Here is a 27,675-nt window from a genome sequence, read left to right as displayed (position 1 = left end):
TCTCTTGATCCCAGGAGATTGAGGCTACAGTGAGCCATGGCTGTACCACTGCACTCCAGCCTGGGCAACATAGTGAGATCCTGTTACAAAAAAGTGCAGAGTACAGCCTCCTATAAATGGTGGCTGCTGTTAGCCTCCAGTCCGGAAAATAACCACTACTTCCAGCAGAAGGGCAAGGGTACGTGAGGGCAACTTCCTCCCCACAAAGTTCTGGAAATCTTCCAAGCCTTGCAGAGAAAAGTAAGCCACCTGTTTATAAATAATTCTATGCTTTGATCAGTTAACACTTCCTAGGAATAGTGACACCAATTGCATGTTTTAAGGGGCCATTGATACCTGTCTGAGTGATAATGACTTGCAAATAAATTGAGTTCTGTCTCCACTTTTGGGTTCCCTTGGTGTGGTTGGTTGGCTCGCTTACTCTGTGGGTCTTGCCTGGCTGCAGAGTAACTGGCAGTAGTTCAGCATAAGTCTGTTGTCTGTTCAAGTCAAGGCAAATGTATCTGCCTTGGGAGTGTGTAGTTGTGTGTCCATATATTCCCAATAGAAAGAAGAAATCAGTGCATAGAAGCAACTATGTTTATTGTTATGAAGCAGACTCCCTAGTTAGTAGAACTGCTTGGTGCCCAATTATAAGAAAAATAAAGAAGTTAAGTTAAATTTAAGAAACACATTAGGAAATATATTCCCACTTTAAAGTAAACGCTACTGAGATTCTTCACTCCCTTCCTACCTCCTCTTTTCCCTTCCCCTGCAGCTTTATCTTATCCTTCTCTTTCTTACTGGAGCCCCAGACCTCCTAACTGAACCACAGCACCAATAGATTATAGTCATTTAAAACCAGGTGGGCATGGTTTCCAAGCTGCCTGGTGGACTGGAGCATTGTTACAAAGCAAAGGGATTGAGCTTTAAATGGCTTAATAAAATTAACACTTTGTGATGTCTTCTTCCCCCTGCTCCAGCTCCTCTCTGCACTGACAGGAGACTTGATAATATACTCTTTGCCAAAAGCTTGAAGGGCTGATTACACAGCGAACCTGGAGAGGGAAGTGAAGCTGTCAGGACTCCCCCGTAGCAGCCACGCTTCAGGTTTCCAGTGCAGGATTGTATTTGACAGTTAATTTAGGAGCCGGGGTACCTAGATATAAAACTTTATTGTGATAATAGTGATAAAATCACCTAGATTTTTATTTAAGGGCCTGCTGCTCTCCTATCCCCCTCCTTCCTCTTTCCCTGTTAGTTCAAGTTCTCATTCAGTTAAAGAAATAAAATCAGATTTGATAAGGGAAAAAGGTGTTTTCTTTGATATTTTTAGACCAAACCTGCAGAATGCAACTCTCAGTCTACCTCAGATCTATATGTAGATGCTTATACATATATATAAATATAAAATTTGAGAACACTGCCTCTCTCCTGATTGACTGCATTTAGCCAAAGGGCAGAATTTGTCAGGTCTTTGCACCTACGAAGAGACATTTCATTCAACCCAGTGATTCAATGGATGTCCATCCCCTTGTTTAATGACTTTTGTTTACTTCTACAGCAGGTGAAATAGATTCTACCATGTCTCCCTACTTCCTAACTGAGCTCATTTAGTTAGACATTATAATCCCCTTTTACAAATGAAGAAACAAAGATTTAAGAGGTTAAGTGACTTGTTCAAGGTCACAGGGCTAAAGATGCTAGGAAATTGCCTTTTTGTGACGTCTATATAGAAGTTATTAACTTTTACCTTTAGAAGATGGATTGAGAATGGTATTCCAATGTAGTATTTGTTCAGACTTGGGGTAAAAGTTTACATTATGACATGCTTTTCTTTTTTTTTGGGGGGGGGGTTGGTGAAAGAGCACAAATACTGGAGTTAGATGACATGAGTCCATATACTTCAGTTTTATCTATAAAGGAGGACTAATCATATTTTTATTAATGAAGATCCTGAAAGTGAAAACTTGTAAGGAGGAGATAAGAAACAGTGGAAGATGATTTTGCGGTCTTAAATATATGTTAGCAACTGTAGTTAGTTAATGAGCACTGTGGTTCTTGGGTAAGCAGGTTGTTAGCTCCTTAAGGGAGTAGAGTAGGGTTTCAATCTACAAAGGAGAGAAAATACCATGAGAGGCAAGCTGTGAGATTGAGAAGCCAACTATGCCCATAGACTGACTTTGTGTAGGTACAGAGGAACAGAATGTGACCCATCCTTCTTTGTTTCTGTATCATTGAAGTAGACTGACTCTGAGATGTTGGGCAGTCAGATCTGATCAAATTAGAAAAGGCATTCATTTCTCCTTGACAGCTCGTGGCCATTTATTTGAAACTCAGGCAAGGAGCCTTGATATAGATATCTTTACTTTTCAATGCCTAGGATGAGTAAGAAAGTCTTTTGTATGTTCCCCTGGGAAATTAGATCTAAACTCCCCAGGGCATAGGCTCCCTCTTTTCTTTAGGAAAGCTCATTAGGGGCTCTTTTTCTGTGAGAGCTCAGTAGATACCATATGGGAGGCACACAATAAAAGTTCACAGTTATTGTTACCTCTAATGAGCAGAATGGTTCTGCTGATGGTTCTGTGTGCCCAGAGAGCACTAAGTGCTTTCCATGTATTATTTTGTGTTAAGTTTAGAAAAATATCTATGGGAATGTTGTTATTACCCTCATTTTACAAAGAAACTTTTTATGGAGAAACTTTCACCTTTCTGAGCTACAGAAGCAGGGAGTTAGCAGAACCAGTCCTCAAACCCCTTTCTCTACTACATCAAACTCCATATGCTGTACTGTTATGACCCTCTGTAGGAAAGAAGACTCAGCAAACATGAGAGCTACGTCTCAGTGCCCTTTCCTGAGTATTCATGGCGGTATGCAGTTGTTTTGGTGTTGTGTTTTTAATAAAATACAAATAACTGGCTTTATAGGGAAACTGCTTGAGAGAACTGGAGTGGAGATTGAGTCTTATTTAAGAATTGCTTTAATCTTCAGCAGATAAAATAGGCTTTCTTTGTATATTCAAGTCTAACTTATTTTAAGTCACGACTTAAAAATAGTATAAATTCTGTATAGTTGCCCCTCAAATTTTCAGTGTCACTTTCAACCTCCCACTTCCTACACGATAGTTCCCAAAGCAGAAGTTGTCTTTCTGGTTTATGCATAGGCTAAGGTGTTAAGAAAGCAGGAAAACAAGATGGAATAGAAGTTCTCACGCTTATTCTTGGTTGTTACAAGTCCTGGGTGTCTCTGGGGACACATTCTTCTAGTTTCACATTCCTATAGCAGGGGCCACCCAGAATTTGTTTGCTCAGAAGTTTGTGATTGCTTTCTTTATTGCCACCCTGGGGTCAAGCAAAGAAAGAAGCAACTTAAGAGCAAGCATTAGTATTGAGTAAAAGTGAAGCCACCATCCCCAGTGAACTGCTTTCTGTTGCATCCAATTCAGTGTCATGTCACTGGGTTACACATCAAGTTGTCATGGCAATAAAGTCATAGCAGCTGACAGCATGAACAAGCAGCCCTGGGAGGAAAGGATGCTTGGCGGCGATGCCACAGTTATAGTGGTTAGACATCCATCTCTCCCGTTAAGGGGTGCTTGACAGTCAACTGTGGCTGTGTCTCAGGTAACTGGGGAACACAGTTGCTGTCTACTTCACAGTTGATTAACTGATTCAATTCGAGTGTTTATTAGGCCCTTTAAAGTACAAAGCCTCTAGGAAATATGGTCCTGAGCATGTATTATTCTCTATGTGTATGTGTGTGTGTGTATACAAGGACATGTCTTCTGAAGAAGTACTCTGGCCACAAGTAGAGGAAGGATGGAGTAGTCTGACTGAGATAGGGGGTGTATTAGTCCATTCTTGCATTGTTATAAAGAACTACCTGAGACTGGGTAATTTATAAAGAAAAGAGGCTTAATTGGCTCACGGTTCTGCAGGCTGTACAGGAAAAATAGTGGCTTCTGGGGAGGCCTCAGAAAATTTTCAGTCAGTGAAAGTGAAGGGGAAGCAGGCATGTCATACGTGGCTGGAGCAGGAGGAAGAGAGAGGAAGGAAGTGCTGCCCATTTTTAAACCAGATCTTGTGAGAGCTCCCTCACTATGCAGTATCAAGAGGGATGGTGGTAAACCACTCATGAGAACTCCACCCTTATGATCCAGTCATCTCCCACGAGGCCCCACCTCCCACACTGTGGATTACAATTGAATGTGAGATTTGGGTAGAGACATAGATCCAAACAATATCCAAAAGCATTTGTGTCTGGGAGTCAAAGCTATAAGCCAAGAAAAAGACTATATAAGAGAAAGCTGAATTCCAAGCACCAAGGCAGAGGGAGTGAAGGGCACATATGATCACTAAGTTTGAAGGGGCCAAAGGTGGGATTTGAGATCAAGGTTAGAAAGCCAAGGATTCAAGGCCAAATGGAGATGAAAAGAGAGAGAAAGCTGGTCAAGAAAAAGTTGGAGGTAGAAGCAAGATACTAACCAGTGTCCTCAAATCACTCAAGAGTTCTTTGCGACTTTGAATTTTGTTTTAGCGAGGTAGTGGTGCAGGGGGCAGTGGGACTAGGTTAAAAGGTCTAGGTGGAGTGAGCAGGGGGTGCTAAAGTGGAGCCTTGAAGCATGGGTCTAGATGTCTAGCAGGGAGTATGTGGAAGGGAATACAAAGAAAAGAAGGGGATTTTCATGCATATGGGGCAACATCTCTGCAGCCATACTGGTGAAGGGACAGATGTGAGATGGCCTCTGACCTTCAGTCAGAATGTATTGCCCACCATTTTTTGCAGGGCTCTTAGTTAAGGTGTCATAATTTCTCCTTGAGGTAGTAGTAAGTCAAGAGACCTATTATCTGGTGGAGAAAATAAAACTTGGCTCCAGAGTTTGGAGCCTGATAACTGCCTAAATCATGGTGTCATTAAGGGGAATAGAGGAAGCAAGTCGACATTTGAAGGGAAGATGTAGGAGAATAATGTTGTGGTCAGAAAGCAGATTGTATAGTCAAACTACTTGGGTTCAAAATCTGCTACGTACTGTGTGCCTGAATTTGGGCAGGTTTCTTACCTCCCTACTTCAGTTTCTTCATCTGTAAATGGGTATAATAATACTAGCCACTCATGGCATCATCATAATGATTAATTGCAGTAATACACTTAAAGTGCTTAGAATAGTGTCTAATATGTGGGGCACTGAAAAAAAGTAGCGATGATAATGATGAGGAGGGGGAGGATTCAGTTTGAGGCTTGATGGCTTGGATAATAGAAATGCATCCGGGTAGAGAAGTACATCAGCCAAGAGCAACTGTGATACTGATTTCCTGTAGAGAAAACCTAGGCGTAGGAGCCATCCGTATGGAGGTATTAGTTGAATTTCCAAAGATGGAATGAAATTGTTAAGGAAGACTGTAGAGTAGTGCTTCTCAGTGGAAAGTGATTTTGCCCCCAGAGGGCAGTGTTTAAAGACCAAGGGTGTCAATATGCTGAATGCTACAGACAGGTCAGTGGTAAATAGACTTGGTGACTTGCAGTAGATGCCTTTGTGGTGGGGGAAAAACGGGTAGCAAGTGTTATGGTACCTTTTTTTAAAAAGCCTAGTGTCAAAGGTAGAAGTCAGCTCCCTATGATTTCATCTTCAACCTGACCAATCAGGACTCCTGACTCCCTGGTCCCCTATCTGCCAAGTTATCCTTAAAAAACCCCAGTCCTCCAATTTTCAAGGAGACTGATTTGAGTAATAATAAAACTCTGGTTTCCGGTTCAGCCAGCTCTGCATGCATTAAACTCTTTCTCTATTGTAATTCCCCCGTCTTAATAAATTGGCTCTATCTGGGCAGTAGGCATAGTGAACCCACTGGGCAGTCACAAAACTATGCCTCTGAGAACCAGGATTAGACCACTGGTAAGCAATTCAGAACAGAGGAAAGCACTAAGATAGAAGCAGAGGCCCCAAATATCAGTCAGTCAGTCACACCAACCAGCTGTGTGATTTTGGGCAAGTAACTGAATTTCTCAGAGCCTCATTTTTTTTAATTATAAAAAATGAAAAGCCAAACTCAGTTTCCTTTTATCTCTAACATAATACAACTGCATAGATTTTAGAGTCTTGAAGGAGTAATTCACCAATCCAGATTTGTTTCTAATCACATCTGTTGCACAAGAGTGGAGATTCAGGGCACTAGGAATCTAACTCAGTAGTAGTTAGGATGAGATAGCCAAAATAAGAAGTGAAGAAGATAATAGAATAATCTTGTCTTCTGACAATGCTCCTTAGCTATTTTGGATGCCATTATTTTCATGGGCTTAAATTGAAATGGGCTTTTAAAAACTTTGATTATTCTAGAAAGGGGGAGTCATATTGGGAAGGAAGGGTCTAGTATTAAATGGGAAGGCAGAGAATGAAAATGTTGACAAATCTGGGTGTCAGGTTTAAGCAGAATTATCTTTTCTGGTCCATTTGATGGTCACCCCAGCCCCAGATCTTCTGTAGGCTTCTCAGTGGCTACTTGGTTTTCTGTTTTAATTGTATTAGGTTGGTGTAAAGGTAATTGCAGTTTTTGCCAATGAAATGGCACCAACCTAATATTAACATTTTAAAATAGTTTTTTTAAAGAATGGTTTTATGTTAACAGAAAAATTGAATGGAAAATATAGAGAGTTTCCATGTACTCCTTCCTCACCCCACGTGCACAGCCTCCCCCACTATTATCATCCTGTACTAGAATAGTACATTTGTTATAATTGGTGAAGCTGTACTAACATATCATTAGCACCCAAAGTTTGTAGTTTGGATTAGGGTTCACTGTTGGTGTTGTATATTGTGTGGGTTTTGAAAAATGCATACACCATTAAAATATCATACAGAATAGTTTCACTGCCTTAAAAATCCTCTGTGCTATGCCTTTTTATTTTCCCTTCCTCCAAACCTCTGGCAACTGATCTTTTTACTGTCTCCACAGTTTTGCCTTTCCTGTAATGTCATGTAGTTGATTCCAAGCCTTTTAGATTGACTTCTTTCACATAGTAATGTACACTTAAGATTCTTTCATGTATGTTTATGACTTCATAGCTGTTTGTTTTTCTTGTGTTTTTTTTTTCCTGTTTGTTTTTTTGTTTGTTTTTTTTGGTGGGGGGGGGGATTAATATTCTATTGTCTGGATGTACCACAGTTGATTTATTATTTTACCTGCTGAAGGACATCTTGGCTGCTTCCAAGTTTTGGCAATTATGAATAAAAGTTGCTATAAACATCTGTGTGCAGGTTTTTATGTGGATATAAGTTTTCAGCTCATTTGGGTAAATACCAAGGAGCATGATTGCTAGGTTCTATGGTAAGAGTGTATTTAGGTTTGGAAGAACTGCCAAACTGTCTTCCAAGTGGCCTTACCATTTTGGATTCCCACCACAATGAATGAGATTTTCTGTCGTTCCACATCTTCGCCAGCATTTGGTCTTGTTAATGTTTTGACTTGGACCATTCTAATAGGTGTGTATGGAATCTCGTTGTTTTAATTTTTAATTTCCTAATATATGATATTGAGCATCTTTTCATATGCTTATTTGCCATCTGCATATCTTCTTAGTGAGGTGTCTGTTTTTTTGTTTTTTGTTTTTTTATACTTTAAGTTCTAGGGTACGTGTGCACAACGTGCAGGTTTGTTACATATGTATACATGTGCCATGTTGGTGTGCTGGACCCATTAACTCGTCATTTACATTAGGTATATCTCCTAATGCTATCTCTCCCGCTGCCCCTCCCCACAATAGGAAATGGTATGTGATGATCCCCTTCCTGTGTCCAAGTGATCTCATTGTTCAATTCCCACCTATGAGTGAGAACATGCGGTATTTGGTTTTCTGTTCTTGCGATAGTTTGCTGGGAATGATGGTTTCCAGCTGCATCCATGTCCCTACAAAGGACACGAACTCATCCTTTTTTTTTTTTTTTGGAGACGGAGTCTCGCTCTGCCACCCAGGCTGGAGTGCAGTGGCCGGATCTCAGCTCACTGCAAGCTCCGCCTCCCGGGTTTACGCCATTCTCCTGCCTCAGCCTCCCGAGTAGCTGGGACTACAGGCGCCCACCACCTCGCCCGGCTAGTTTTTTGTATTTTTTTAGTAGAGACGGGGTTTCACCGTGTTAGCCAGGATGGTCTCGATCTCCTGACCTCGTGATCCACCCGTCTCGGCCTCCCAAAGTGCTGGGATTACAGGCTTGAGCCACCGCGCCCAGCCCTCATCCTTTTTTATGGCTGCATAGTATTCCATGGTGTATATGTGCCACATTTTCTTAATCCAGTCTGTCACTGATGGAGATTTGGGTTGATTCCAAGTCTTTGCTATTGTGAATAGTGCCACAATAAACATACGTGTGCATGTGTCTTTATAGCAGCATGACTTATAATCCTTTGGGTATATCCCCAGTAATGGGATGGCTGGGTCAAATGGTACATCTAGTTCTAGATCCTTGAGGAATCGCCACACTGTTTTCCACAATGGTTGAACTAGTTTACAGTCCCACCAACAGTGTAAAAGTGTTCCTATTTCTCCACATCCTCTCCAGCACCTGTTGTTTCCTGATTTTTTTAATGATTGCCATTTTAACTGGTGTGAATGGTATCTCATTGTGATTTTGATTGCATTTCTCTGATGGTGAGTGATGATGAGCATTTTTTCATGTGTCTGTTGGCTGTATGAATGTCCTCTTTTGAGAAGTGTCTGTTCATATCCTATGCCCACTTTTTGATGGGGTTGTTTGTTTTTTTCTTGTAAATTTGATTGAGTTCTTTGTAGGTTCTGGATATTAGCCCTTTGTCAGATGTGTAGATTGCAAAAATTTTCTCCCATTCTGTAGGTTGCCTGTTCACTCTGATGGTAGTTTCTTTTGCTGTGCAGAAGCTCTTTAGTTTAATTAGATCCCATTTGTCAATTTTGGCTTTTGTTGCCGTTGCTTTTGGTGTTTTAGACATGAAGTCCTTGCCCATGCCTATGTCCTGAATGGTATTACCTAGGTTTTCTTCTAGGGTTTTTATGGTATTAGGTCTAACATTTAAGTCTCTAATCCGTCTTCAATTAGTTTTCGTATAAGGAGTAAGGAAAGGATCCAGTTTCATCTTTCTACTTATGGCTAGCCAAATTTCCCAGCATCATTTATTAAATAGGGAATCCTTTCCCCATTTCTTGTTTTTGTCAGGTTTGTCAAAGATCACATGACTGTAGATGTGTGGTATTATTTCTGAGGGCTCTATTCTGTTCCATTGGTCTATCTCCCTGTTTTGGCACCAGTACCATGCTGTTTTGGCTACTGTAGCCCTGTAGTATAGTTTGAAGTCAGGTAGCGTGATGCCTCCTGCTTTGTTCTTTTGGCTTAGGATTGTCTTGGCAATGTGGGGTCTTTTTTGGTTCCATATGAACTTTAAAGCAGTTTTTTCCAATTCTGTGAAGAAAGTCATTGATAGCTTAATGGGGCAGTATGGCCATTTTCACAATATTGATTCTTCCTATCCATGAGCATGATATGTTCTTCCTTCCATCTGTTTGTGTCCTCTTTTGTTTCACTGAGCAGTGGTTTGTAGTTCTCCTTGAAGAGGTCCTTCACATCCCTTGTAAGTTGGATTCCTAGGTATTTTATTCTCTTTGAAGCTATTGTGAATGGGAGTTCATTCATGATTTGGCTCTCTGTTTGTCTGTTACTGATGTATAAGAATGCTTGTGATTATTGCACATTGATTTTGTATCCTGAGACTTTGCTGAAGTTGCTTATCAGCTTAAGGAGATTTTGGGCTGAGATGATGGGGTTTTCTAAATATACAATCATGTCATCTGCAAACAGGGACAATTTGACTTCTTCTTTTCCTAACTGAATACCCTTGATTTCTTTCTCTTGCCTGATTGCCCTAGCCAGAACTTCCAACACTATGTTGAATAGGAATGGTGAGAGAGGGCATCCCTGTCTTGTGCCAGTTTTCAAAGGGAATGCTTCCAGTTTTTGCCCATTCAGTATGATATTGGCTGTGGGTTTGTCCTATATAGCTTTATTATTTTGAGATACGTTCCATCAATACCGAATTTATTGAGAGTTTTTAGCATGAAGGGCTATTGAATTTTGTCAGAGGCGTTTTCTGCATCTATTGAGATAATCATGTGGTTTTTGTCTTTGGTTCTGTTTATATGCTGGATTACATTTATTGATTCACGTATGTTGAACCAGCCTTGCATCCCAGGGATGAAGCCCACTTGATCATGGTGGATAAGCTTTTTGATGTGCTGCTGGATTCGGTTTGCCAGTATTTTATTGAGGATTTTTGCATCGACGTTCATCAGAGATATTGGTCTAAAATTCTCTTTTTTTGTTGTGTCTCTGTCAGGCTTTGGTATCAGGATGATGTTGGCCTCAAAATGAGTTAGGGAGGATTCCCTCTTTTTCTATTGATTGGAATAGTTTCAGAAGGAATGGTACCAACTCCTCCTTGTACCTCTGGTAGAATTCGGCTGTGAATCCTTCTGGTCCTGGACTTTTTTTGGTTGGTAGGCTATTAATTATTGCCTCAATTTCAGAGCCTGTTATTGGTCTATTCAGGGATTCAGCTTCTTCCTGGTTTAGTCTTGGGAGAGTGTAAGTGTCCAGGAAATTATCCATTTCTTCTAGGTTTTCTAATTTATTTGCATAGAGGTATTTATAGTATTCTCTGATGGCAGTTTGTATTTCTGTGGGATCGGTGGTGATATTCCCTTCATCCTTTTTTATTGCGTCTATTTGATTCTTCTCTCTTTTCTTCTTTATTAGTCTTGCTAGTGGTCTATCAATTTTGTTGATCTTTTCAAAAAACGAGCTCCTGGATTCATTGATTTTTTTGAAGGGATTTTTGTGTCTCTATCTCCTTCAGTTCTGCTCTGATCTTAGTTATTTCTTGCCTTCTGCTAGCTTTTGAATGTGTTTGCTCTTTCTTCTCTAGTTCTTTTAATTGTGATGTCAGGGTGTCAATTTTAGATCTTCCCTGCTTTCTCTTGTGGGCATTTAGTGCTATACATTTCCCTCTACACACTGCTTCAAATGTGTCCCAGAGATTCTGGTATGTTGTATCTTTGTTCTTATTTGTTTCAAAGAACATCTTTATTTCTGCCTTCATTTCATTATGTACCCAGTAGTCATTCAGGAGCAGGTTGTTCAGTTTCCATGTAGTGAGCGGTTTTGATTGAGTTTCTTAGTCCTGAGTTCTAGTTTGATTGCACTGTGGTCTGAGAGACAGTTTGTTATAATTTCTGTTCTCTTAACATTTGCTGAGGAGTGCTTTACTTCCAACTATGTGGTCAATTTTGGAATAAGTGCGATGTGGTGCTGAGAAGAATGTATATTCTGTTGATTTGGGGTGGAGAGTTCTGTAGATGTCTATTAGGTCCGCTTGGTGCAAAGTTAAGTTCCTGGATATCCTTGTTAATTTCTGTCTCGTTGATCTGTCTAATGTTGACAGTGGGGTGTTGAAGTCTCCCATTATTATTGTATGGGAGTCTAAGTCTCTTTGTAAGTCTCTAAGGACATGCTTTATGAATCTGAGTGCTCCTGTATTGGGTGCATATATATTTCGGATAGTTAGCTCTTCCTGATGAATTGATCTGTTTACGATTATGTAATGGCCTTCTTTGTCTCTTTTGATCTTTGATGGTTTAAAGTCTGTTTTATCAAGACTAGGATTGCAACCCCTGCTTTTTTTTTGTTTTCCATTTGTTTGGTAGATCTTCCTCCATCCCTTTATTTTGAGCCTATGTGTGTCTCTGCATGTGAGATGGTCTCCTGAATACAGCAAACTGATAGGTCTTGACTCTTGATCCAATTTGCCAATCTGTGTCTTTTAATTGGACCATTTAGTCCATTTACATTTAAGGTTAATATTGTTATGTGTGAACTTGATCTTGTCATTATGATATTAGCTGGTTATTTTGCTCGCTAGTTGATGCAGTTTCTTCCTAGCATTGATGGACTTTACATTTTGACATGTTTTTGCAATGACTGGTACCTGTTGTTCCTTTCCATGTTTAATGCTTCCTTCAGGATCTCTTGTAGGGCAGGCCTGGTGGTGACAAAATCTCTAAGCATTTGCTTGTCTGTAAAGGATTTTATTTCTCCTTCACTTGTGAAACTTAGTTTGGCTGGATATGAAATTCTGGGTTGAAAATTCTTTAAGAATGTTGAATATTGGCCCCCACTCTCTTCTGACTTGTAGAGTTTCTGCCGAGAGATCTGCTGTTAGTCTGATGGGCTTCCCTTTGTGGGTAACCCGACCTTTCTCTCTGGCTGCCCTTAACATTTTTTCCTTCATTTGAACTTTGGTGAATCTAACAATTATGTATCTTAGAGTTGCTCTTCTCAAGGAGTATCTTTGTGGCATTCTCTGTATTTCCTGAATTTGAATGTTGGCCTAGGTTACTAGGTTGGGGAACTTCTCCTGGATGATATCCTGCAGAGTGTTTTCCAACTTGGTTCCCTTTTCCCTGTCACTTTCAAGCACACCAATCAAATGTAGATTTGGTCTTTTCACATAATCGCATATTTCTTGGAGGCTTTGTTCATTTCTTTTTATTCTTTCTTCTCTACACTTCTCTTCTCGCTTCATTTCATTCATTTGATCTTCAATCTCTGATACTCTTTCTTCCAGTTGATCGAGTCGGTTACTGAAGCTTGTGCATTTGTCACGTAGTTCTTGTGTTATGGTTTTCATCTCTATCAGTTCTTTTAAGATCTTCTCTGCATTGATTATTCTAGTTATCCATTCATCCATTCTTTCTTCAAGGTTTTTAGTTTCTTTGCACTGGTTACGTAGTTCCTCCGTTAGCTCTGAGAATTTTGATCGACTGAAGCCTCCTTCTCTCAACTCGTCAAAGTCATTCTCTGTCCAGCTTTGTTCCATTGCTGGCGATGAGCTGCGTTCCTTTGGAGGGGGAGATGCTCTCTGATTTTTTGGATTTCCAGCTTTTCTGCCCTGCTTTTTCCCCATCTTTGTGGTTTTATCTGCCTTTGGTCTTTGACGATGGTGACGTACTGATGGGGTTTTGGTGTGGGTGGCCTTTCTGTTTGTTAGCTTTCCTTCTAACAGTCAGGACCCTCAGCTGTAGGTCTGTTGGAGTTTGCTTGAGGTCCACTCCAGACCCTGTTTGCCTGGGTATCAGCAGCGGAGGCTGCAGAAGATAGAATATTGCTGAACAGCGAGAGTTGCTGTCTGATTCTTACTCTGGAAGCTTTGTCTCAGGGGTGTACCCCACCGTGTGAGGTGTCAGTCTGCACCTAGTGGGGGATGTCTCCCAGTTAGGCTACTCAGGGGTCAGGGATCCACTTGAACAGGCAGTCTGTCCGTTCTCAGATCTCAACCTCCGTGCTGGGAGATCCACTGCTCTCTCCAAAGCTGTCAGACAGGGGCATTTCCTCTGCTGAGGTTTCTGCTGCTTTTTGTTTAGCTATGCCCTGTCCCCAGAGGAGGAGTCTACAGAGGCAGGAGGACCTTCTTGAGCTGTGGTGGGCTCCACCCAATTCAAGCTTTCTGGCGGCTTTGTTTACCTACTTAAGCCTCAGCAATGGCGGGCGCCCCTCCCCCAGCCTCGCTGCCTCCTTGCAGTTAGATCTCAGACTGCTGTGCTAGCAATGAGGGAGGCTCCATGGGCGTGGGACCCTCTGGGCCAGGTGTGGGATCGAATCTCCTGGTGTGCCATTTGCTAAGACCCTTGGTAAAGCGCAGTGTTAGGGTGGGAGTTACCCGATTTTCCAGGTGTTGTGTGTCTCAATTTCCTTTGGCTAGGAAAAGGAATTCCCTTCCCCCTTGCGCTTCCCAGGTGAGGTGATGCCTCGCCCTGCTTCAGCTCTCGCTGGTCGGGCTGTACCCATGGACCAGCGCCAACTGTCTGACACGCCCCAGTGAGATGAACCCGGTACCTCAGTTGAAAATGCAGAAATCACCTGTCTTCTGTGTTGCTCACGCTGGGAGCTGGAGGCTGGAGCTCTTCCTATTCGGCCATCTTGGGCGCGCCAGGTGTCTGTTTTTTAATCAGGTTGTTCATTTTCTTATTTTTGAGTTTTTATAGTTCTTAGTATATTTTAGATAACAGTCCATTTTCCTCATATAGATCTTGTACATATTTTGTTAGAATTATACTTAAGTATTTCATTTTTGGAGGTGCAAATGTAAATGGCATTATCTTTTTAACTTAAAATCCTGCTTGTTCACTGCTGGTCTGTAGGAAGGCGATTGACTTCTGTATATCGGTCTTCTATCCTGTAGTCTTGCTGTTGGTTCCAGGAGGTTTTTTCTTTTCTTTTTTCTTTTTTTTGGTGAATTCTTTCAGATTTTCTACATAGACAATCTTATCATCTGCAAAGATAGTTTTATTTCTTCTTTCCCAATCTGTATACCTTTTATTTCCTTTTCTTGACTTACTGCATAAAGTAGGATTTTCAGTACAGTGTTGAAAAGAAAAGGTTGAGAGGGGACATCCTTGCCTTGTTCCTCATCTTAGCAGGAAAGCCTTGAGTTTCTGACCATTAAGTATGATGTTGGCTGTAGGTAATTGTAGATGTTCTTTATTAAGTTGAGGAAGCTTCCCCCACCCCATTCCTAGTGTACTGAGAGTTTTTATAATAAATGAGTATTGAGTTTTGTGTATCTATTGTGATTTTTCCTCGTTAGCCTATTGATGTGGATAAATTATATTAGCTGATTTTTCAAATATTGAACCAGCCTTGCATACTTGGTATATATATCCCTCATTTATGTCATGGTATGTAATTCCTTTTTTTTTTTTATTTTGAGACAGAGTCTCGTGCTGTCACCCAGGCTGGAGTGCAGTGGCACCATCTCCACTCACTGCATCCTCCACCTCCCAGTTTCAAGCAATTCTTGGGCCTCAGCCTCCTGAGTAGCTGGGATTACGGGTGTGCACCAACACACCCAGTTAATTTTTGTATTTTTAGTAGAGGTGAGGTTTTACCATGTTGGCCAGGCTGGTCTCAAACTCCTGACCTCAGGTGATCTACCCACCTCAGCCTCCCAAAGTGCTGGTATTACAGGCATGAGCCACCACACTTGGCCTGTTACTCTTTTTATACATGGATTAATTTGACTTGCTAGTATTTTGTTGAGAATTTTTTTTTCTTTAAGCCACATTTCTTTTAAAAAATCGTTTTTGTTTTTTTTTTTTTTTGAGATGGAGTCTCGCTCTGTCGCCCAGGCTGGAGTGCAGTGGCCGGATCTCAGCTCACTGCAAGCTCCGCCTCCTGGGTTCACACCATTCTCCTGCCTCAGCCTCCCGAGTAGCTGGGACTACAGGCGCCCGCCACCTCGCCTGGCTACTTTTTTGTATTTTTTAGTAGAGACGGGGTTTCACCGTGTTAGCCAGGATGGTCTCGATCTCCTGACCTCATGATCCACCCGTCTCGGCCTCCCAAAGTGCTGGGATTACAGGCTTGAGCCACCGCGCCCGGCCTAAAAAATCGTTTTTAAAAAGTGTTACATGTTATTTCAGAAAATTTGAACTGAGAAGTAAAAAAGAGAAAAGTACTTGTAATTCTACCATTCACAGATAACCACTCTCCAACATGTTGGTATTTATTTTGGTCTTTTATAATGAAAATAATAACGGTAACAATAGCAATAGTAAATACCATTATATTATTTCATTGAGTGGATCCCTGAAGTAACTAAGTGGTTAACTGAGGTAGAGATCTAATAGTGCCCTGTTAACAAAGTGGAGGTGATGACAGAAGTGAAGATACAAATGACTGCTTTTGCCTGGAGGCTTCTGAAGAAGATGAGAAAGATAGCTTAATGAAGAGTTTAAATGTTCACTTCAGTCAACTTTTTTCCTTTCATTCTCACTCCATTGTAAAACCTGCTCATATCAGGCTTCTAATTAGGTCGCTGAGGATGACATCACTGAGAATGTTGGTAGTGGAATGCTGTTCAGAGTTTATGTCTACTGTGTTTCTAGGCTGGGAATAATTTTCTAAGCCTGGTGGGTGGGCAGTTGTTTTATTCACAAATAGTGGCTATTGCACCAATACACAAAAGACACAAGAAATAGGAGATCTTCCCATCCATTGAAAAAAACCATGACCTCCTTATTGGTGAAGTATTTCCCTTGCCTGCCCTCACTGGAGTCTGGCCTAAGTTTGGAAGGAGCTCTCTTGGAGTACAATGTAGGAATAAATGCTGAAGGCTAAACAGATTCCTTAACTTTGAACTTCCCAACTTGAAGTTTCCATAGACACTGGCAAGTGGGGAGGACACTGTGCTGTGGGAGTGTGGACAGCTTGTAGCATCTGAAAAAGTTCCATTTCCTGCTTTTTTGTTTTTCTATTTTAGAATAATGGCCTTTCAAATGAGGAAGAGGGAAGTGAAAAATGGATTTTTGGGGAGATATTTAGAGTCTTCAAACTATATTTCATGCAGTCTACAATTTTTAAAGTTATTTTTGGAGTAGTCTCCTTAACACCTTGCAGGAAATTTGGCTTGTAGGACTGTTACCAGAAAGGGGTCCTGATCCAGTCCCCAGAGAGGGTTCCTGGATCTTGCTCACAAAAGAATCCAGGGCAAGTCCATAGAGTGAAATGAAAGCAAGTTTATTAAGAAAGCAAAGGAATGAAAAAATGGCTACTCCATAGGCAGAGCAGCCCCAAGTGCTGCTGGTTGCCTATTTTTATGGTTATCTCTTAATCATATGCTAAGCAAGGGTTGGATTATTCATGCCTCCCCTTTTTAGACCATGTAGGGTAACTTCCTGACATTCCCATGGTTTTTGTAAACTGTCATGGTGCTGGTGGGACTGTAATGGTGAGGACCACCAGAGGCTACTCTCATCGCCATCCTGGTTTTAGTGGGATTTGGCCAGCTTCTTTACTGCAATCTGCTTTATCAGCAAGGTCTTTATGACCTGTATCTTGTGCCGACCTTTTATCTCATCCTAAGACTTAGAATGCCTAACCTTCTGGAAATGCAGCCCAGTAGGTCTCAGTATTATTTTACCCAGCCCCTATTCAAAATGAAGTAGCTTTGGTTCAGACGCCTGTGACAGAACAAATGTTTCTGAAATATTCAGTGTAGATTTGGATGCTTCTCTTTTGGGTAGCTTCCTGCTCCTAACCCTGACCATTATTCTCAGTTCATCTCAGCAATACTTTTGTGAAACAAATTTTTTTTCAATCTCTCTCTCTTTCTCTCTCTACCTCCGTCCCTCCCTCTGTTTCTGTTTACCTCCCTCCCCCCCTCCCTCCCTCCCCCCCTTCTCACTGTCTCTCCCTGTCCCTTCTCTCTCTCTCTCTCTCGATCTCCCTTCTTCTCTTTTTCTTCTTTCGACAGGGTCTTGTTTATAACTCACTGGAAATGATGAGTTGTAAAAGTACATTAGACTGGACCAGAGGAAAGTTTCTAAACCTAACTTTATTATCATACTTCTCTGTGGCTTTTTTCCCCCTTCACCTATAAAATTAGAAGGTTGAATTCAGATGTTCAATAGGTAGTTCTGACCATACAGTGGTCAAATTTTTCAAATTGCAGTGCTATGTTATAATTTCATTAAAATGCTATGTTTAATCATATTGCACTTCACCCTAATGCAACTGTAACAAAGATATATCAGCTTGATTGTAACTAATGCGCTAAAGGTTTTGATGTCTTAGGCTGGAAAATGCTTATGTGTTAATTAGAGAATGAGAGTGGGAAAAGGCATAAAGGTTTTATAGAGTGGATTATTTTTCCTTCAGTTTTCATTGGTGACCTGATCTGTATAAAATACAGTGTCATACTGAAAACCCTATGTAATAAAGCTATGGGAAATAGAGAATTTTAAAATCCATGACTTATTTACCTGCAGCAGTCTGGTCCACACCTTTACTAAGTGGGATGTCAGCTTCCTAACTCTGAACCACATGTGTATGTAAGGTCTAGTAAAATAGGTTGTGAGTCAGTTTTTATTAAGATATCCATTGTTAGTTACTTGTAGCCATTAAGAGAGTTTCTCAGGCATTCAGAAAAGTCCAACCCTTAGTGGAAATGTTTGGTTTCTGAGAGAAGGTCCTAGTTATTTAAGACTCAGTTTATTTCAGGAGTAAAGATCCGTTGATCAGTGATCACTGTAAAGCATAATAGTCCTAAAATACATATACTAAACATAAAAAGGAATTATATAAACACAAATCACAGTTCTCAATCTGATACAGAATTTGCGGGGACATTAAGAACGTTTAATACACCTTCCCATTTTCTCCAGCACCAGGGAGAGCACCTGCAGAGAGTGTATGAGGGCTTATGACACTTAGTCACTTGATGTGTGAGCAGATACATGTCATACAGGCCTTATTTTGCACTGATGTCCTTAGTGTTACAAAAGCTGCGTAAGGTATCAAGCTTCTTTCAATTTCTAAGAGGCTAATTAAAAATTACTTACTCTGCTACCCTCTCCTTTAGGCTTTCTCTTTCTCAGTCTCCTTTCTTAGGTTTTCCCAGTTTGACTTCCCTGCTGACAGGCTTTTACAGTGAACAGAGCACCAGACTGAGAACAAGAAGATTGGAGTCTTTCCCTCTTCTGCGGGTTTGCAACTATGTCCATTTCCTTATCTGTAAAAAGGAAGGAGTTCATTTAGATGACAACTATTTTCTCTTCTAGTTCTAAAATCCTCTATTGACTTTTCTTCTGCCTTTCTCCTTTCATCTACAGTTTACTTCTTCCCTGTTCCCTATCTCAGCTACACTCATAATATGCGTAGTTGTTTTAAAATACTCATAAACTAAACATGGTTGTGAGGAAACATCAGTAAATGCAGGTAAAATTTGGAGTTCAGAAGTTCTCATTTTGATAATTTCTCACTTCATTAGCCTTTCTTATGCCCTAAGCATAAATATAGCTAGCAGTTGTATTTTCTTTGGTTTGCAGTTATTATAAAATAAAACAATAATATATTTGCACCCATCATAGTAAAAGTTTAAAAGCTTGATATTATCCAGTATTGGTAAGGGTGTACGGAAGTGCTATACGTTGTGGTAGGAATGTAATCAATACATCTTTTTCAGAAGGCACCTTGGCAGTATGAAACAATATTTTTAGAGTATATGCCAATTTACTAAGTGGCTCTAAACGTCTTTAAAGAAACTTATATGCAGATATTAAGAGAGATACCCAAGGATGTTTATTGCTGTGTTGTTTATAATAGCAAAAATTTGGAAATATCCTGTACTTCCATTAAGAGAGGAATGGTTAAATAGGAGAAATACACACACACACAACCCTCCAGCTCCATATCATACAGATAGTAAAAATAATAGAATGAAGTTGATCTGTATGCACAAATATATCTTAAGTAGAAAAGACAACCATATTTTCACTATGATTCATTTATATAAAACCTACTTAATTATCTATATACATATATGTACATAACTTTATAGAAAAATGGCTGGGAGGATACATACCAACGTTAACAGTAATTGGGGCAGAGAGGAAGAATTTCATGTTTTGTTTTGTTTTGTTTTGAGATGGAGACTTGCTCTGTCACCCAGGTTGGAGTGCAGTGGCACAATCTGGGCTCACTGCAACCTCCGCCTTCTAGGTTCAAGCAATTCTCCTGTCTCAGCCTCCCAAGTAGCTGGGATTACAGGCACCCGCCACCATGCCCAGCATTTTTTTTTTTTTTTTTTTTTTTGTATTTTTAGTAGAAACGAGGTTTCATCATGTTGGCCAGGCTAGTTTCAAGCTCCTGACCTCAGGTGATCCACCCGCCTTGGCCTCCCAAAGTGTTAGGATTACATGCATGAGCCACTGCGCCTGGCCTCATTTTTTACTATATATGCTCATCATATATATTACTGAAAATGAACAAAACAAAAAGGAAAAAAGGATAAGAAATTACTCCCTGAAGAATGAAAAAGGCAAAAAGATTAGCAGGAAATTCATCAAAGATATTAGGGGAACATTGTTTTTAGAATATTCCCAAAACTTCAGGATCAGATAGGATCCATGGTATGTATTTTAACCGGGGCTGTGTAGTAATAACTCTGCCCTTTTGTTTCTCTGTGTGTTCAACTTATTCTTCTTATTTGCCTCTGTTCTACAGGTAACTCGGGACCAAATGAAGATGTTTATACAGCAGGAATTTAAGAAAGTTCAGAAAGTGATTGCCGATGAGGAGCAGAAGGCCCTTCATCTAGTGGACATCCAGGAGGCAATGGCCACAGCTCATGTGACTGAGATACTGGCAGACATCCAATCCCACATGGATAGGTTGATGACCCAGATGGCCCAAGCCAAGGAACAACTTGATACCTCTAATGAATCAGCTGAGCCAAAGGCAGAGGTAAAGGAAAAGCCCGTAATGTTTAGTAGCAAGAGAAATAGGAGGAAACTGATGCCATATTTGTTAGACCCCATGTGGTCGCTGAACATGAATGAATTGAAATCTAGGTAGGGTGTAAGTGTTTCACATGGTGTATAAACCAGTATGGAAGAACTGGCCACTAGTTTACCCAGTGGCTGGGCTTACCAAATTATTTATCCATCATTACTTTAAGGCGTATAGTCAGTGGGGGCAGATACTAATCACAAGGAAGGAAGCCAAAAATTACAACTAGAGAAGAGGGCAAGCAACAGACCCCAAGTTGTGAAATGAGCCTTTAAAGTCATCATAGACCTGAGCTGAATGAGAACAAATCATGAAGTAGAGCATAAAGCAGGCCAGAAGGAAAGATTTTAGACTTACTTTATACATAGTGAAAAGGTATCTCAAGCTGGTTGTTATATGGAGTCAGCTTCATAAATTGGAGGCATAACTACTGGATTAAGAATGACATGTACACTAGGTCATTGTAAGATTTTTAAAAAAAATACTACGAATGAAAGACATGAGGTAAATGTTGAATCACTATACAAATGTTAGTTGTCATATTCATTGTTTTATAACAGGAATAAAAGGGTCTTCAGCATTTTGCCAAACAACATATTTAGGCATTTTGAATCTACTTTGAAAAAAATTATTTAAGGTAGCCATTAAAAAAAAAAAATGCTGGGCTCAGTGGCTCACACTTTAATCCCAACACTTTGGGAGGCTGGGATGGAAGGATTGCTTGAGTCCAGGAGTTTGAGACCAGCCTGGGCAACATAGTGAGACCCTGTGTCTACAAAATAAGAATTAGCAGACATGGTGTCACCTGCCTGTAGTCCCAGCTACTCAGGAGGCTGAGGTAGGAAGATTACTTGAGCCCCAGAGGTTGAGGCTGCAGTGAGTTGTGATTGTGCCATTCCACTCCACCCTGTGTGATGGAGTAAGATCCTGTCTCAAAAAAAAAAAATTATGTTTCAACCACTAGAGAGAGGCTACTATTAATCAGATTTCACAGCATTATGTTGACAATTCTAGTGAAAATAATGCCAGATAGGTTTAGGGTAGGTCCTTCTAGAAGAAAACCTAGGAGCATCCTGTGGACTTTCTAGGACTGTTGATTACTCAGCAAGCCCAGCCTTAACTGGAAGTCTTGCCTTGGCTCGAGAGAGCCTGGCCACAGAATAAACTGGCCAGTAGAAGAGCCAAAGTAAACCAGGAGGCAGGTATTTCCAAGCTATCCTGACAGAAAATGTAAGAAACCATTAAAAGGTGTCTGCTATACCCATCCAAGGCTTTTGATTAATTTTCATCAATGTGTGAAAAGAATAACTCTTCCTCTTTTCATTTTATTCTCCCCATAATTGAGAAATTATGTGCCTAAATAAGTTTCTAGATTGGCAAGAGAGCACTTTATATTCATCATTTCATTTAATCCTTATGTCAGCATTCATTAACTCCATTTTACAAATGGGATATTTGAGATGCAGAGAACTGCAGGGATACTAACCCAATGTCATTTAGTCAGTAGAAAATAGAGCCACAGTTTAGATTTAAGTCTGTCCTATTTCAGTGCCTGTGCTTTCCCCCTACTATATGACATATGCTAAGCATCCCATCTGTATCTGTGGGAAAAATGAGAAGAATCCATGTTCTAGACAGCTTTGCATACCTTTACAATGTCCAGATGGTCAGTTTGTGTCTTAATAAACAAAAGATTCAACTAGAGTTAATTCAAGGGATCAACAGCATAACTCTGTCCACAATTCTCATCAAGTTCGACCCCTTCATTTATTCTGTTTGTTGATTAGGTTGTTATTTGAAAACAAAAGTTTAATTTCGGCTGGGCATGGTGGCTCATGCCTGTAATCCCAGCACTTTGGGAGGCCGAGGTAGGTGGATCACCTGAGGTCAGGAGTTTAAGCCTGCCCTGGCCAACATGGTGAAACCCTGTCTGTACTAAAACTGCAAAAATTAGCTGGGTGTGGTGGCGAGCATTTGTAGTCCCAGCTACTTGGGAGGCTGAGGCCGAAGAATCACTTGAACCCAGGAGGCAGAGGTTGCAGTGAGCCTAGACTGTGGCCACTGCAGCCCAGCCTGGGAGACAGAGTGGCACTACATCTCAAAAACAAAAAAAAAAAAGTTTAATTTTGAGGTTTATTCTTCTCTTTTATTTTCATTTTAATCTATGAATTTAGTCCTTCTCTGACCTTCGCTGTCCTTTAAGCACCTCAACGGTACTATGCTTGTTAACTCTGATGAAATTACTCTTAAAGGGATGCAAGAGCTGACAAGGCTTAAGGACCAGGTTACAGACAAAATGAGCTATTAAAAATAGAGATAGCGTTCAGCCACTAGAGTAGAGTGTTTACAAAGAGCTGTTATTATTTAATAGCCTCTTGTTCCAGTTAATCTGGTAAGTTATTGGTGAGAGCAAATATCCAGTACCTGTCTTTCACTCATCAGAGGAATTATGTTATTTTTATGGTGTAGAATTTATCAAAAATCACCTGCATTTTGAATTCAGCCAAAAGACCCCCCCAATATTTTATTATAAAAATTTTTAAACATATAGCACAGTTGAAAGGATTTTACAGATTATGCCTATGTACCTACCACCTAGATTCTCCTATTAACATTTTGCCATACTTGCTTCATTACATATCTAGTCATCTTTTCAACCTTCCACTCACCAATCTATTTTATTTTTGGCATATTTAAAGCAAATTGTACTTTCTGCTTCTGAGCATGATGGAGTAAACATACTCTGTTTTACTCCTTTCACTTATTACAGTAGAAATCTCTGGGCAAAAATACTGAAATCATCACCAAAAGACTCTTGCAGGTGGAGAAAAGATGGCATACTGATCAGGGACCTTGGGATTTGAGGGAATACAAGGCAGTGAATTCTCTGGGGTTTTCTTTACTTCCTGTATATCCTAGCCAGGTGTCCTACAAACTGGAAACACTAATACACGCAGACAAAAAAAAAAAAAAAGGAAAAGAAAGAAAAAAACCAAGAAAGGCTTGCTTCGGGAGGCAAACATCATGAAAAAAGTGGCACTGCTCCTCAACCCCAATTGGCACTGCAGCAGTGGAGCCAGTGAGTGAAACTAACTCATTTTATATATGCCCTATGTTAATGAGGTATCTTTCTCTATGGAACCTGTGGGTGAAACTTTTGCTTCTACCTTTGGCCCTGCTCCTCTCAGTAATCAGTGGTACCCATCTCCCATGCATCTGTGGGTAGAACTCTGACTTCCAACCTACCCTGCAGTAATGGTACAGAGGAAGTAGTACCTCTTTGTTTTGGAGACTGTAGATAGAGCTCTAACTCCTCCCTCTCACCCTTGCATTAAACTAGGCTATGCACTTCCCCAGCTGAATCAGTTATTGGAATTTTATCTTTCACTCTTGCCCTGTAGTAATGATTTGGTTTCCCTCCTCCTCCCCAACTAGCTCTGCGAAGAATGTAGAATGGAGTCCTATCATCTGAGTGGGACAGACAAGAATAGCACTGTAGAGGCTTTATAAACTTAAGGTGACATGTGAACCATAGTTCACAGAAAGGATCCAGGACATGCATTCTGAATCTAAACAGGTTGACTGCTAAAATAGAAGATTTAAATAGGAACTAGATTTTTATAATACAACTCATCGTGTCCAGGATACAGACCAAAGAACCAATAAAAATCTCAATTCTGTAAGGCCGAGGCAAGAGGATCGTTTGAACCCAGGAGGTCGAGGCTGCAGCCATCTGTGTTTACACCACTGTACTCCAGTATGGGTGACAGTGCAAGATCCTGTCTTAAAAAATAAAATAAAATGAAAATCCCAATTCTAAGGAGAAAACAGAATTGATGTATGCCAACTCTACAATGGCATAGATGTTGGAATTATCAGACAAAGATTTTAAAACTGCTCTTGTAAGAATGTTTCAGTGAGCAATTACAAGCACTCTGGAAATAAATGAAAACCTCAATAAAGAAATAAAAATATTAAAAAGTACCAAATTAAAATTTTGGAACTGAAAAATATAGTAACTGACACCAGAAATTCACTGGATGGGCTCAATGGCAAATTGAAGGAAAGATCTGGTGAATTTGAAGATAGATTGATACTGATCAAATCTAAACAACAACAACAAACATGGAAAAATAATCGAACTGAGCTTCAGGGACTTATAGGACAATAATGAAAGATACATGACACCAGTGTCAAGGGGGGAAAAAGGAATGTGGAGCTGAAAAAATAGTTTGAAGTAATAGTATCTTAAAATGTCTAAAATTTGGCTGAAAGACATAAGCCTACAGATTTAAGAAGCAGAGTGAACCAAAGCAAGATAAACTAAGAAATTCATACCGAGACACATCAGAGATAAACTTCTGAAAACTAACGGCAAAGAAAAAAAATCTTGAAAGCAGAGTAGCTAAAGAGAAATGACACATTAGCTCTGCAGAACAGGAGTATGAATGAACATATGTCTCCATTTATAAGTCAGTTTTTACATGTTCTCAGAAACGGTTCATGGTTTTCATTTAAAGGTATTAATGGCTTTTATTAAATTTATTCCTAGTTATTTAATATTTTCAATACTATTGAAAATAGAATTGTTTTTAAATTTTATTTTTCAGCTTATGTTAGTATATAAAAAATTGGTTTTTATATATTAACCTTATATCTTGTAACCTTGTCAGATTCACCTATTAGTTATAATAGTGGCTTTATAGATTCTTTAGGATTTTCTGTATCAGCAATTATGTCATCTACAAATAGAGACAGTTTTACTTCTTTGTTTCTAATCTTTATGCTTTTTATTTCTTCGTCTTGTCTTATTGCCATGGCTACAACCTCCAGTGCAATGTCTAACATAAGTGGTAAAAGTGGACATCCTTGCCTTGTTCGTAACCTTAGAAGGAAGGGATTCAGTATGTTACTATTAAGTATGATGTTTTTTGTAGATGCCTTTTATCAGATTGAGGAAGTGCCTTTCTATTACTAATGTGCTGAGGGCTTTTATACAAACTGATGTTGACTTTTGTGAGATATGTCTTCTGTATCTCTTGAAATGATCATATGCATTTTTTTTCACTATTCTATTGTAATGGTTAATCATGTTGGTTAATTTTACAATATTAACCAACCTTGCATTTCTGAGATAAACTCCCATTTGGCCATGATGTATAATCTGGATTCAGTTTGCTTATGTTTTGTTCAGGAGTTTTGTGTCTTTGTTCATAAGGGATATTGGTCTGTATATTTTTATAATGCCATTGTCAGGTTTGGGTATTAGGGTTATGTTGGCCTCATAAAACAAACTGAGAAGTAGTCTCTTCTCCTTTATTTTTTTTCTCACTCTTTGTGGAATTTACTTACATCATTTTATAAAACTCTTCACTAAAGCTAAGTATTAAAAAATGGTGTGTCTTTATTTATATGTCATGTGAGCATTTTTGTCTTTTGTCCAGTTTGGGTTGCAATAAGTAACCCAACTTTGCAACTTTGGTAGTGAGTTGCAATAAGCTAATATTGGGAAAAGTATGTTCAGATGGATAAACCATTAAAAATGATACATGCATATGATAACTATTTATTTTAAACTTGAAACATATGTTCGTACTTTTTTTTATTCCAAGGCAAGGCCTTTGAAAATATGGGTTTGCTAATTAGAGTTAAATGTCATGTTTCTGGCGTAAACCACACCCATTTTGCACCATTTATAAGGTCCAATTTCAGACTCTGTAGTGAGGGTGATACCATTCAAAGCAAGCTGAATGCAGAATCTTAGTTCTTGTAACTTATTGTTTCTAGTATTTTGCTTGTGTTTCACCTACACCAAAATTGACAACAATTTTTAAGTAATTCATCTTTATCAGTACTGTGGATGCATTCAACTTAGTTTTTATGTGAGCAGGTTATCTCTCTTGCATTCACTTTTTGTTATTTAGTTAAATGTGACATCATTACAAGTTCATATAAACAGCCTTGTTTGATTCTTGGTGAACAACATTTCCATTGGTAGAGGTAGAAATGGGAGGTTGCACAAGAGTGCAGTCTGCCCAATCAAGAGCATTTGTGATATCTTAATTAGGGATTTGAGAGCAGTGCTTAATCTAACAAGTCATTTAAATGGAAGTTGGTATTTAATAGACTGTCACTTCTGATATTCTCTGAAACCAGAATTTGCTCATAATAGGAGAAGAAATTAATCTTAAACCTTACCCATATCTTGAGTAATTATTTACTATGAGCCTTGTGCTGTGTTCGGTGCAGTGAATACAGAAATGAGCAAAATACAAGCTTCTATTTTCAAGGAGTTGAAATCCAAAGAGGGAGGCACTGTTTGATGTTGTCATTGTCAGTTTTCTTCTCTAAGTACTAGTGTAGAGTGGCGAACCCTACAGATGTGGGGGAAAGGAGGATTAACTTATTCAAGATGTTAGTGAAGAAGTTTCTGAGTAAGGCTTGATCTTAAAGGATAGATAGGAATTAGCTAGGTTTTTAGAATAGGGATGTACATTTCAGGTAGCAGGAACATCACATGCACATCTTTTACTAGCAAGATTAGCAATTCTCTCTGTGCCAGCCTATCCAAAACGGCCTTATAATTCATATATGTGTGTATATTCTTGCTTTGTAACAGTGACCATTGTTTCTGAAAAGAAGCATACATCTATAAGCAGTAGAATTGGATGAACATATAGCAAAACTTTGTGTCCCATCTTTTCTGTCCTTCCCTACTCTCCCCTAGAAATGTTATTAATTAACAATTCAGGGAAAGTAAAAATAATGGCTGCCATTTGTTGAATGATTACAAGGTACTAGACGCTTGCTTAGTTTTTACACAGATTTTCTCATTTATTTTAATCCATATGGTGACCCTTTGAGGTAAGAACTAGGATCTTTATGTGCAGATGGAGAAACTGAACCTTGGAGAAGTAGATTGCCAAAAGCTGCACTGTTGGGATTCATGAACCAGAATTTGAGACCATGTTTTTATATTATAACTGGGAAACCCTGTCTCTTAATCATTACACCAAAGTATGTGATCGTGAGGAGGACTTGCTCTAAATTGTGGGAGAAAGTTTAGATATTTTTTCCATAAAGTTCTCTTAGACAATTAGGGTTAAACATCCAAAAATCATAGAAAAATTTGTGTTGGGATTTAATTGTGTCATTCATAGTTATGTAACTCATATTAAATTTAAATTATATAACTTTTTAATGGATATATTATAGTTCCCATGAGACATACCAGATGATAAAAATGCGAAGAAATTATCTACCATCCCTATACCCTCCCTCTACCACTCGCCCTACTTCCCTCTAGTTGGAGTGTGGATGATTAACGCCCTTC

General features: G+C 39.5%; 1 protein-coding gene across 1 annotated transcript in view; it reads left to right on the top strand.

The window, feature by feature from the left end:
* TRIM44 (tripartite motif containing 44) overlaps window positions 1-27,675 on the top strand; it is a 135,493-nt gene that overhangs the window by 39,416 nt on the left and 68,402 nt on the right. The window contains exon 3 of the mRNA XM_025356132.1: window positions 20,058-20,297. Coding sequence (XP_025211917.1) covers window positions 20,058-20,297 — 240 coding nt within the window. The remainder of the gene's footprint in view (window positions 1-20,057; window positions 20,298-27,675) is intronic.

This window comes from Theropithecus gelada, chromosome 14 (genome assembly GCF_003255815.1).
Source record: "Theropithecus gelada isolate Dixy chromosome 14, Tgel_1.0, whole genome shotgun sequence".
NCBI lineage: Eukaryota > Metazoa > Chordata > Mammalia > Primates > Cercopithecidae > Theropithecus > Theropithecus gelada.
Note: the sequence above shows the minus strand (reverse complement) of the source record. Positions and strands in the feature narration are given on the sequence as shown.